Source organism: Oncorhynchus clarkii, chromosome 6 (assembly GCF_045791955.1).
Source record: "Oncorhynchus clarkii lewisi isolate Uvic-CL-2024 chromosome 6, UVic_Ocla_1.0, whole genome shotgun sequence".
Taxonomy (NCBI): Eukaryota; Metazoa; Chordata; class Actinopteri; order Salmoniformes; family Salmonidae; genus Oncorhynchus; species Oncorhynchus clarkii.
In genome coordinates, this window is record NC_092152.1 from 69,716,793 (window position 1) to 69,729,830 (window position 13,038).

Below are 13,038 nucleotides of genomic sequence, written 5' to 3' on the forward strand. Positions count from 1 at the left end.
GACTGGAAAACCCACTACCGGCCGAGGTCGATAGTGGTCAAGTTCCTAAGGTTCAAGAACAAGGTAGCTGTTCTGGAAAGAGCCAAGAACTTGAGAGGAACGTTCAGTTGAAGTCAGAAGTTTACATACACTTAGGTTGAAGTCATTAAAACTTTATTTTCAACCACTCCACAAATTTCTTGTTAAACTAGTATTTTCCAACAATTGTTTACAGGCAGATTATTTCACTGTATCACAATTCCAGTGAGTCAGAAGTTTACATACGCTAAATTGACTGTGCCTTTAAACAGCTTGGAAAATTCCAGAAAATTATATCATGGCTTTTGAAGCTTCTGATAGGCTAATTGACATAATGAGTCAATTGGAGGTGTACCTGTGGATGTATTTCAAGGCCTACCTTCAAACTCAGTGCTTCTTTGCTTGACATCATGGTAAAATCAAAAGATCATCAGCCAAGACCTCAGAATTTTTTTTTAGACCTCAACAAGTCTGGATCATCCTTGGTAGCAATTTTCAAATGCCTGAAGGTACCTCTTTCATCTGTACAAACAATAGTACACAAGTATAAACACCATGAGACCACATAGCCGTCATACTGCTCAGGAAGGAGATGCATTCTGTCTCCTAGCAATGAATGTATTGGTGTGAAAAGTGAAAATCAATCCCAGAACAACAACAAAAGGACCTTGTGAAGATGCTGGAGGAAACAGGAACAAAGTATCTATATCCACAGTAAAACGAGTCCTATATCGACATAACCTGAAAGGCCACTCAGCAAGGAAGAATCCACTGCTCCAACACCGGCATAAAAAAGCCAGACTACAGTTTGCAACTGCACATGGGGACAAACACCATACTTTTTGGAGAAATGTCCTCTGGTCTGATAAAACAAAAATAGTAGAACTGTTTGTCCATAATGACCATAGTTACTTTGGAGGAAAAAGGGGGTGGTGTCACGTTCTGGCCTTTATTTCCTTTGTTTTGTATTTATTTAGTATGGTCAGGGCGTGAGTTGGGTGGGCAGTCTGTTTGTTTTTCTATGTTTCAACCACTCCACAAATTTCTTGTTAAACTAGTATTTTCCAACAATTGTTTACAGGCAGATTATTTCACTGTATCACAATTCCAGTGAGTCAGAAGTTTACATACGCTAAATTGACTGTGCCTTTAAACAGCTTGGAAAATTCCAGAAAATTATATCATGAGTTTTGAAGCTTCTGATAGGCTAATTGACATAATTTGAGTCAATTGGAGGTGTACTTGTGGATGTATTTCAAGGCCTACCTTCAAACCCAGTGCCTCTTTGCTTGACATCATGGTAAAATCAAAAGATCATCAGCCAGTCTGTTTGTTTTTCTATGTTTCGGCCTAGTATGGTTCTCAGAGGCAGGTGTCATTAGTTGTCTCTGATTGAGAATCATACTTAGGTAGCCTGGGTTTCACTGTGTGTTTGTGGGTGATTGTTCCTGTCTTTGTGTTTGCACCAGATACAGTGCTTTGCGAAAGTATTCGGCCCCCTTGAACTTTGCGACCTTTTGCCACATTTCAGGCTTCAAACAAAAAGATATAAAACTGTATTTTTTTGTGAAGAATCAACAACAAGTGGGACACAATCATGAAGTGGAACGACATTTATTGGATATTTCAAACTTTTTTAACAAATCAAAAACTGAAAAAGTGGGCGTGCAAAATTATTCAGCCCCCTTAAGTTAATACTTTGTAGCGCCACCTTTTGCTGCGATTACAGCTGTAAGTCGCTTGGGGTATGTCTCTATCAGTTTTGCACATCGAGAGACTGACATTTTTTCCCATTCCTCCTTGCAAAACAGCTCGAGCTCAGTGAGGTTGGATGGAGAGCATTTGTGAACAGCAGTTTTCAGTTCTTTCCACAGATTCTCGATTGGATTCAGGTCTGGACTTTGACTTGGCCATTCTAACACCTGGATATGTTTATTTTTGAACCATTCCATTGTAGATTTTGCTTTATGTTTTGGATCATTGTCTTGTTGGAAGACAAATCTCCGTCCCAGTCTCAGGTCTTTTGCAGACTCCATCAGGTTTTCTTCCAGAATGGTCCTGTATTTGGCTCCATCCATCTTCCCATCGATTTTAACCATCTTCCCTGTCCCTGCTGAAGAAAAGCAGGCCCAAACCATGATGCTGCCACCACCATGTTTGACAGTGGGGATGGTGTGTTCAGGGTGATGAGCTGTGTTGCTTTTACGCCAAACATAACGTTTTGCATTGTTGCCAAAAAGTTCAATTTTGGTTTCATCTGACCAGAGCACCTTCTTCCACATGTTTGGTGTGTCTCCCAGGTGGCTTGTGGCAAACTTTAAACGACACTTTTTATGGATATCTTTAAGAAATGGCTTTCTTGCCACTCTTCCATAAAGGCCAGATTTGTGCAATATACGACTGATTGTTGTCCTATGGACAGAGTCTCCCACCTCAGCTGTAGATCTCTGCAGTTCATCCAGAGTGATCATGGGCCTCTTGGCTGCATTTTTGATCAGTCTTCTCCTTGTATGAGCTGAAAGTTTAGAGGGACGGCCAGGTCTTGGTAGATTTGCAGTGGTCTGATACTCCTTCCATTTCAATATTATCGCTTGCACAGTGCTCCTTGGGATGTTTAAAGCTTGGGAAATCTTTTTGTATCCAAATCCGGCTTTAAACTTCTTCACAACAGTATCTCGGACCTGCCTGGTGTGTTCCTTGTTCTTCATGATGCTCTCTGCGCTTTTAACGGACCTCTGAGACTATCACAGTGCAGGAGCATTTATACGGAGACTTGATTACACACAGGTGGATTGTATTTATCATCATTAGTCATTTAGGTCAACATTGGATCATTCAGAGATCCTCACTGAACTTCTGGAGAGAGTTTGCTGCACTGAAAGTAGGGGCTGAATAATTTTGCACGCCCAATTTCTCAGTTTTTGATTTGTTAAAAAAGTTTGAAATATCCAATAAATGTCGTTCCACTTCATGATTGTGTCCCACTTGTTGTTGATTCTTCACAAAAAAATGCAGTTTTATATCTTTATGTTTGAATCCTGAAATATGGCAAAAGTTCGCAAAGTTCAAGGGGGCCGAATACTTTCGCAAGGCACTGTAGGACTGTTTTAGGTTTTCACACGTTTGTTGTTTTTGTTAGTTATTTCATGTGTAGTGTCTTTATAAAATTAAAGAACATGAATAACCACCACGCTGCATTTTGGTCCGCCTCTACTTCACCTAAAGAAAACCGTTACAGGTGGCTTGCAAGCCGAGAACACCATCCCAACCGTGAATCACTGGGGTGGCAGCATCATGTGTGGGGGTGCTTTGCTGCAGGAGGGACTGGTGCACTTCACAAAATCGATGGCATCATGAGGAAGGAAAATCATGTGGATATATTGAAGCAACATCGCAAATGGGTCTTCCAAATGGACAATGACTCCATGCATATTACCAAAGTTGTTGCAAAATGGCTTACTGACAACAAAGTCAAGGTATTGGAGTGACCATCACAAAGCCCTGACCTCAATCCTATAGAAGATTTGTGGGCAGAACTGAAAAAGCATGTGCGAGCAAGGTCTACAAACCTGACTCAGTTACACCAGCTCTGTGAGGAGGAATGGGCCAAAATTCACACAACTTATTGTGGAAAGTTTGCGGAAGGCTACCTGAGACGTTTGACTCAAGTTAAACAATGTTAAAGGCAATGCTACTAATTCCTAATTGAGTGTATGTAAACTTCTGACCAACTGGGAATGTGATGAAAGAAATAGAAGCTGAAATAAATCACTTATTCTGACATTTCACAGTCTTAAAATAAAGTGGTGAACCTAACTGACCTAAAACAGGGAATTTATACTTTAAATGTCTGATTAAATGTCAGGAACTGTGACATTTAAATGCAAACTGGAGTTTAAATGCATTTGGCTAAGGTGTATGTAAACTTCTGACTTCAACTGTAGATCTTCCTCCACGGGGACTAAGCTGTGCGCCAGAAGAGGAAATAACATATCCCAGCCGTGAAAGCTGCAGAGCGCTTGGAGACGTTGCTTACATCCACGTTGACAGGCTCATTGCCCACCTTCCCTCCCAGAAGCTTGGAAGGGATGAGAGACCCAAGCCTATGGGTTTGTAGCTTCAACTCTGCAGCACACACACACACCTTAATGTATTAATGGACTGCTGAATGTATATTTTTTTCAATTGCTTGGTTTGCTCTTTTCAGTATTATGTCTCTCTGATAATCTACCCAGGAAAGGGCATAAATTAGCCCATATTAATATATGTAGCCTTAGAAATAAGGTTAATGAAATCAATATCAGATAATTCATATTAGCCATTTCTGAAACTCACTTAGATAATTCATTTGATGATACAGCACTAGCAATACAAGGGAAAAACATATAGAAGATAAATGCTAGGGGATATGTTGCTGTATAGTCAGTGCCTTCAAAAAGTATTCAGACCCCTTGACTTTCACATTTTGTGACGTTACTTCCTTATTCTTAAACCGATTAAATTGTTTGTTTTTTTAGATTTGAGAAAAAACATTGATGGAAATCTGACTGGAGCAAAGTACAGAGAGATCCTTGATGAAAACCTGCTCCAGAGAACTCAGGACGTCAGATTGGGGCGAAGGTTCACCTTCCAACAGGACAACGACCTAAGCACAGTTAAGACAACACAGGATTGGCTTCAGAACAAGTCTCAATATCCTTGAGTGGCCCAGCCAGAGCCCGATCTAACTTCTCTGGAGATACCTGAAAATAGCTGTGCAGCGACGGCTCCCCATCCAACCGGACAGAGCTTCAGAGGATCGGCAGAAGGTCCCCAAATTCAGAAGGTCCCCAAATACAGATATGCCAAGCTTGTAGCGTCATACCCAAGAAGACTCAATGCTATTATTGCTGTCAAATGTGCTTCAACAAAGTACTGAGTAAAGGGCCTGAATACTTATGGAAAAACAAAAAAAGGTTTTTGCTTTGTCATTTGAGGGGGAAAAAAAACAATTGAATCAATTTTAGAATAAGGCTAACATACACATGTTAAGCTGTATCCGTACCCATTGGTTGCAGTGATCACAATTTAGTGGCTATATTCAGGAAAGCCAAAGTTCCAAAGGCTGGTCCTAAAATAGTGTATAAGAGATCATACAAAAGATTTTGCTCTGACTCTTATGTGGCTGTTAGATACATTTGTTGGTCTGATGTGATCTCCACCCGGCACAGCCAGAAGAGGACTGGCCACCCATGATAGCCTGGTTCCTCTCTAGGTTTCTTCCTAGGTTCTGGCCTTTCTATGGAGTTTTTCTTAGCTACCGTGCTTCTACACCTGCATTGCTTGCTGTTTGGAGTTTTAGGCTGGGTTTCTGTACAGCACTTTGTGACATCAACTGATGTATGAAGGACTTTATAAATAAATGGGATTGATTGATGTTATTAATAAGGAGAATCCAGATGATGCACTTGATGAATTTATGAAAATGCTTCTTCCAATTATTAATAAACATGCACCTGTTAATTAAGAAACTGACTGTTAGAACTATTGTGGCTCCATGGATTGATAAGGAATTTTTAAAAAAATTAACGGTATGGTTGAAAGAGATGGGGTGAAACGAGTGGCCAATAAGTTTGTCTGCAAATTGAGAAATTGTGACTAAACTCAAAAAGAACAAGAAACTGCATTATGAAGCCAAGATCATTGATACAAATGGAAAGGAACTCAGATGGCATAATTATTTGAATGACTTTATTGGCAAAGTGGGCAAACTTAGGCAGGAAATGCCAATCAACTAACAATGAGCCATGGTATCCATGCATTAAAAAAAATGTTTTGTAAATTTAGTGTGGGAGTAGTGCAAACATTTTTATCGATCAATAATGACAAGCTTCCTGGCATTGACAACTTAGAAACTACTGAGGATGGTAGCTGACTCCATAGCCAAATCGGTCATATCCTTAATCTGAGCCTAGAGGAAAGTCTGTCCTCAGGCCTGGAGAGAAGCCAAAGTAATTCCTCTACCCAAGTGGTAAAGTGGCCTTTACTGGTTCTAACAGCAGACCTAGAAGCTTGTTGCCAGCTCTTAGCAAACTGTTGGAAAGAGATTGTGTTCGACCAAATAAAACGCAATTTCTCTGTTAACTTCATATGGCTGCAGGGGCAGTATTGAGTAGCTTGGATGAAAAGGTGCCCATTGTAAACGGACAGCTACTAAGTCTCAGTTGCTAATATATGCATATTATTATTAGTATTGGATAGAAAACACTGAAGTTTCCAAAACTGTCAATATTGTCTGTTAGTATAACAGAACTGATATTGCAGGCGAAACCCTGAGGAAAATCAAAACAGGAAGTGGCTTCTATTTTGAAAACTAGATAGATTCCATAGATTCCCTTTCCTATCGCTTCCTCAAGGTGTCAGTCTTCAGACAGTTTCAGGCTTTTATTTTGAAAAATGAGCCAGAACGATAACATTGCGTCAAGTGAGTTTTGCTCAAGCAACAGAGTTTGGATAGGTATTGCTTTTCCCTCTCCTACTGTGAAAGACATTTGCGGTTGATATATTATCGATTATATATTTTAAAAACAACCTGAGGATTGATTATAAAAAACGTTTGACATGTTTCTGTGGACATTATGGAAACTATTTGGAATTTGTCTGCGTTGTCGTGACCGCTCTTTCCTGTGGATTTCTGAACATAACGCGACAAACAAACTGAGGTATTTTGGATATAATCTTTACGGAGCAAACGGAACATTTGTTGTGTAACTGGGAGTCTCGTGAGTGAAAACATCCGAAAGTCAAAAGGTAAATTATTAATTTGATTGCTTTTCTGATTTTCGTGACCAAGCTTTCTGATGATAAGTGTACTTAATGTTTTATTGTGCGATCGATAAACTTACAAACGCTTGGATTGCTTTCGCTGTAAAGCATAATTTCAAAATCTGACACGACAGGTGGGTTAACAAAAGGCTAAACTGTGTTTTCCTATATTGCACTTGTAATTTCATGAATTGAAATATTTGTAGTAATATTTATTGAATGTAGCGCTATGCTATTCAGCGGTTGTTGATGACACTTATCCCGATAGGGGGATTGCAACCATAACAAGTTAACAAATTAACAGACTTTCAGCATGCTTAAAGAGAAGTGAAGTACATGTTGAGTGCCCTGACAAATGACCGATGATTGGTTGAAGGAAACTGATAGTGTCAGCTGTATTGTTAAAGTTCAGTGTAGCCTTTGATATTATTGACCATAATCTGTTGGAAAAAATTAAATAAAATCACACTACCGTTGAAAAGTTTGGGGTCACTCAGAAATGTTGTCGTTTTCCATGAAAACATGCATGAAATAAATTGCAAAAGGATTAGGAAATATAGTTGTTGACAAGATTATAAATAATTATTTTTAATTGAAATAATTGTGTCCTTCAAACTTTGCTTTTGTCAGAGAATCCTCCATTTGCAGCAATTACAGCCTTGCAGACCTTTACCGCCACCAAAGCACGCCCAGACCATCACATTGCCTCCACCATGCTTGACAGATGGCGTCAAGCACTCCTCCAGCATCTTTTCATTTTTTCTGCATCTCATGAATGTTCTTTTTAATGATCTGAACACCTCAAACTAAGATTTGTCTGTCCATAACTTTTTTTTTTTCAATCTTCCTCTATCCAGTGTGTTCTTCTGCCCATCTTAATTAATCTTCTATTTTTATTGGCCAGTCTGAGATATGGATTTTTCTTCGCAACTCTGCCTAGAAGGCCAGCATCCCAGAGTCGCCTCTTCACGGTTGACTTTGAGACTGGTGTTTTGCGGGTACTATTTAATTAATGAAGCTGCCAGTTGAGGGCTTGTGAGGCGTCTGTGTGGTCAAGGTGCGGGACTCTAACCCGGAAGCTTACAAGAAATCCTGCTATGCCTTCCGACGAACCATCAAAAGGGAAAATCACCAATACAGGGCTAAGATTGAGTCGTACTACACCGTCTCTGACGCTCGTCTTATGTGGCAGGGCTTGCAAACTATTACAGACTACAAAGGGAAGCACAGCCATGAGCTGCCCAGTGACACAAGCCTACCAGATGAGCTAAATCACTTCTATGCAAGCAACACTGAGGCATGCATGAGACCATCAGCTGTTATGGACGACTGTGTGAACACACTCTCTATAGCCGACTTGTGTAAGACCTTTAAAAACAGGTCAACATTCACACGGCCAGATGGATTACCAGGACATGTGCTCCAGGCATGTGCTGACCAACTGGCAGGCTTCTTCACTGACATTTTCAACATGTCCCTGATTAAGTCTGTAATACCAACGTTTCAAGCAGACCACCATAGTCCCTGTGCCCAAGAACACTAAGGCAATTTGCCTAAATGACTACAGACCCATAGCACTCACGTCCGTAGCCATGAAGTGCTTTGAAAGGCTGGTAATGGCTCACATTAACACCATTATCCCAGAAACACTAGACCCACTCCAATTTGCATACCGCCCAAACAGATCCACAGATGATGCACTCTATTACAATCCACACTGCCCTTTGCCACTTGGACAAAAGGAACACCTACGTGAGAATGCTATTCATTGACTACAGCACAGTGTTCAACACCATAGTACCCTCAAATCTCATCACTAAGCTAAGGATCCTGGAAATTAAAACACGTCCATCTGCAACTGGGTCCTGGACTTCGACGGGCCACCCCCAGGTGGTGAGGGTAGGTAGCAACACATCTGCCACTCTGATCCTCAACACTGGAGCCCATCAGGGGTGCGTGCTAAGTCCCCTCCTGTACTTCCTGTTCACCCACAACTGTGTGGCCAGTCACGACGCCAACACCATCATTAAGTTTGCAGACGACACAACAGTGGTAGGCCTGATTACCGACAACGACGAGACAGACTATAGGGAGGGAGGAAGTCAGAGACCTGGCGGTGCCAGAATAACAACCTATCCCTCAACGTAACCAAGACTAAGGAGATGATTGTGGACTACAGCAAAAGGTGGACCGAGCACACCCCAATTCTCATCAACAGGGCTGTAGAGGAGCAGGTTGAGAGCTTCAAGTTCTGTGGTCCACATCGCAAACAAAGTAGAATGGTCCAAACACACCAAGACAGTCGTGAAGAAGGCACGACAAAGCCTAATTAAAGGAACATGCACCTGTGGAGCGGTCGTTAAGACACTAACAGCAATTAAGGTCACAGTTTTAGGACCCTAAAGAGGCCTTTCTACTGACTCTGAAAAACCCCAAAATAAAGATTCCCAGGGTCCCTGCTCATCTGCGCGAACGTGCCTCAGGCATGCTGCAAGGAGGCAGGGAGGCAAGGGAAATAAATGTCAATATCCGTACTGTGAGACGCCTAAGACAGCGCTACAGGACGGACAGCTGATCATCCTCGCAGTGGCAGACCAGGTGTAACACCTGCACAGGATCGATACATCTGAACATCACACCTGTGGGAAGGGTACATGATGGCAACAACTGCCCGAGGTACATCAGGAACACACAATCCCTCCATCAGTGCTCAGACTGTCCGCATTAGGCTGAGAGAGGCTGGACTGAGGGCTTGTAGGCCTGTTGTAAAGCAGGTCCTCGCTAGACATCACCCACAACAACGTCGCCTATGGGCACAAATCTACCGTCGCTGGACCAGACAGGACTGGCAAAAAGTGATGAGTCTCGGTTTTGTCTCACTGATGAGTCGCGGTTTTGTCTCAAGGTGTGATGGTCGGATTCGCGTTTATCGTCGAAAGAATGAGCATTACACCGAGGCCTGTATTCTGGAACGGCATCGATTTGGAGGTAGAGGGTCTGTCATGGTCTGGGGCGGTGTGTCACAGCATCATCGGACTGAGCTTGTTGTCATTGCAGGCAATCTCAATGCTGTGCGTTACAGGGTAGACATCCTCCACCCTCATGTGGTACCCTTCCTGCAGGCTCATCCTGACATGACCCTCCAGCATGGCAATGCCACCAGCTATACTGCTCGTTCTGTGCGTGATTTTCTGCAAGACAGGAATGTCAGTGTCCTGCCATGCTTTTTATGCTCGCTTCGAGGCAAGCAACACTGAAGCCTGCACAATAGCACCAGCTGTTCTGGATGGCTATGTGATAATGCTCTCGGTAGCCTATGGGAACAAAACCTTTAAAAAAACAGGTCAACATTTAGCAGCTGGGCCAGACGGATTGCCGGGAAGTGTACTCAAAGCATGCGTGCACCAACTGTCAAGTGTCGTCACTGACATTTTCAACCTCTCCCTGACCGAGTCTGTAATACGTTTCAAGCAGAACACCATATTCCCTGTGCCCAAGGAACCGAAGGTAACCTGCCTAAATTATTACCACCCCGTGGCACTTACATCGGTAGCCATGAAGTGCTTTGACAGGCTGGTCATGGCTCACATCAACAGCATCCTCCCGGACACCCTAGACCCACTCCAATTTGCATAATCTCTTGGGGCGGTATGTGATCTCAATCGCACTCCACACTGCCCTTTCTCCCTTGGACAAAAGGAACACCTATGTGAGAATGCTGTTCATTGACTGCCGCTCAGCGTTCAACACCAGTGTCCACGAAGCTCATCACTAAACTAAGGACTCTGGGACTGAACACCTCCCTCTGAAACTGGATCCTGGACTTCCTGACGGGTCGCCCCCAGGTGGTAAGAGTAGGCAACAACACGTCTACCACACTGATACTTAACACTGGGGCCCCACAGGGGTGTGTACTTAGACCCCTCCTGTATTCCCTGTTCACCCATGACAGCGTGGCCAAACACGACACCAACACCATCATTAAGTTTGCTACAGGAAAGGGCGGGCTGAACAGGCCCCCATTAACATCAATGGGGCTGTAGTGGAGTGGGTCGAGAGTTAAGGTCCTTGGTGTCCACATTACCAACAAACTGGCATGGTCCAAACATACCAAGACAGTCGTGAAGAGGGTACCTCAAACCTATTCCCCCTCAGGAGACTGAAAAGATTTGGCATGGGTCCCCAGATCCTCAAACGGTTCTACAGCTGCACCATCGAGAGCATGGTTGCATCACCGCCTGGTATAGCAAATGCTCGGTAAGGCGCTACAGAGGGTAATGCGAACGGCCCAGTACACAACTGGGGCCAAGCTTCCTGCCATCCAAGACCCATATAAATAGGCGGTCTCCGAGGAAAGCCCATAAAATTGTCAGAGATTCCAGTCACACAAGTTAAAGACTGTTTTCTTTGCTACCGTACGGCAAGCGGTACCGGAGCGCCAAGTCTAGGACCAAAAGGCACCTGAACAGCTTCTACCACCAAGCCATTAGACCGCTTTACAATTCATACAAATCGCCACAGGACAATTTACTTTGAACTCCCCTCCCCCTTGTACACTGATGCTACTCGCTGTTTGTTTGTTACCTATGCATAGTCACTTCGCCCAAACCTACATGTACAGATTACCTCAACTAGCCTGTACACTGAATCTTTACCCCCGCTATATAGCCTCATTATTGTTATTCTTATTGTGTTATATTTTAGCCTACTTGGTAAATATTTTCTTCCGCTTGAACTGCACTGTGTGTTAAGGGCTTGTAAGTAAGCATTCCACGGTAAAGTTCTCACTTGTTTTCGGCGCATGGATCAAATCAAACTTTATTTGCCAGATTTTAATCCCACTAACACAAAATGTGAAATAATCCAAGTGGTCTGAATACTTTAGCAAGGCACTATAAATGGCTTTCTCCATATGCTTTTAACATAAGAGTTGAGAAGTATGGAGTGTGACATGGGCACAGCTGGAAATCAGAGTAGTGGTAACAGAGTGTGTGATTTGAAGTGGTGCCAGTGCCCTTGGCCTGGTCTAGTTTCTCTTCATGGACCAAACTCCAAAATTAGGTCTGGCATATTCAGGACTCATTAATTGTGGCTTTGCCTAAAATGGATGGCTGCTGAGAGAGCGAGCGAGCATGAGGCACATTTGTTCAAAGACCCAAGATTCCACCCGTGCGTGCAACTGTAAGAGTACAAAAGCCCTACTGTGCTATTAATGCCTGTGGGTGGTGCTACTGATGTGCGGATACATACACCATCAGCTTTCCAGCAGCCCCTGCCATCCAAACAGTAATGATGGTTGTGCTGTGTATGCCAACACTGCTTTTAATGTATACAATGGTACTCAACTATATACAAAGCAATGGGATCACACTGTTCAATTTTGTGATGTATGCCAAATTACATCTCACTACTGGACCAAGAGAGAAAAACATAGATTTATAGTAACCTTTGACAGCCGCCTACTCACCTTTTCATCATTGGCAACCAGCAGCGTCTCCATCCCCGTCTTTAACCTTTGGAGCTCCTGGTCTGTAGAAAGGAGTCATACTGTAGTTGCCATCATGTACCCATGTATGCAGTACCATAATATGACAATGTGTTTGCAATCTTTCATTTTCTACCCCATTTAGGCATATGCAAAATAGATGGCGCAGAACTTCTCAGATGGAAAATGTCTCATCTAGCCAGGGAAAATCAACAGTATGAGCTAGAGGTCCAGACAATAAAGCAGAAATGAAGTAGAGAAAGTTGACAGGCAGCCATGTGCAATGGAAAAGACATCTTCTGAAAATGAAACTTAATCACTCAACTACAGTATACCACTGGTAGCAAGAGCACAATGCCATATCAAGGTTATGGTACTGGACACCAGTTGGCTGACATTAACAGATCAACAGTCCCTTCCCAGTGGAAATTCTGAATTCTGATCAGTGATTCCATATACTCAGTTGAAGAAATGTGAGCTCATTAAAATGTTGCCAGACAGAGGAAGCCAAGGTCCATTCCTGGGTTTGATTTTCTTGGAGCCCCACGACAGGGTATGCAAGACAGTGTGAAAGGAGTGCATTTAGGGAAGGGATAAGATGGTGAGGTTGAAAGCAATGTGTTAAAGTTGTTAAATAGTGTTAAGGCTTACGCTTGTTGTTGAGCCTTCTCCTGTACATATCCTCTAACAGTGGAAATTATGCAATGTGGAGAGAGAGAACCATTGTTAGA

At 42.8% G+C, this 13,038-nt stretch overlaps 1 protein-coding gene across 7 annotated transcripts in view; it reads right to left on the reverse strand.

The window, feature by feature from the left end:
* Positions 1-13,038, reverse strand: part of LOC139411531 (liprin-beta-2-like) — a 41,742-nt gene that overhangs the window by 15,272 nt on the left and 13,432 nt on the right. For 4 of the 7 annotated variants that reach the window (XM_071158002.1, XM_071158003.1, XM_071157999.1 and 1 more), the window contains one exon: positions 12,290-12,351. In XM_071158002.1, coding sequence (XP_071014103.1) covers positions 12,290-12,351 — 62 coding nt within the window. Of the gene's footprint in view, positions 1-12,289; positions 12,352-12,958; positions 12,992-13,038 lie in introns of all 7 variants that reach the window. The other 3 variants (XM_071158000.1, XM_071157998.1, XM_071158001.1) reach the window with 1 other exon arrangement.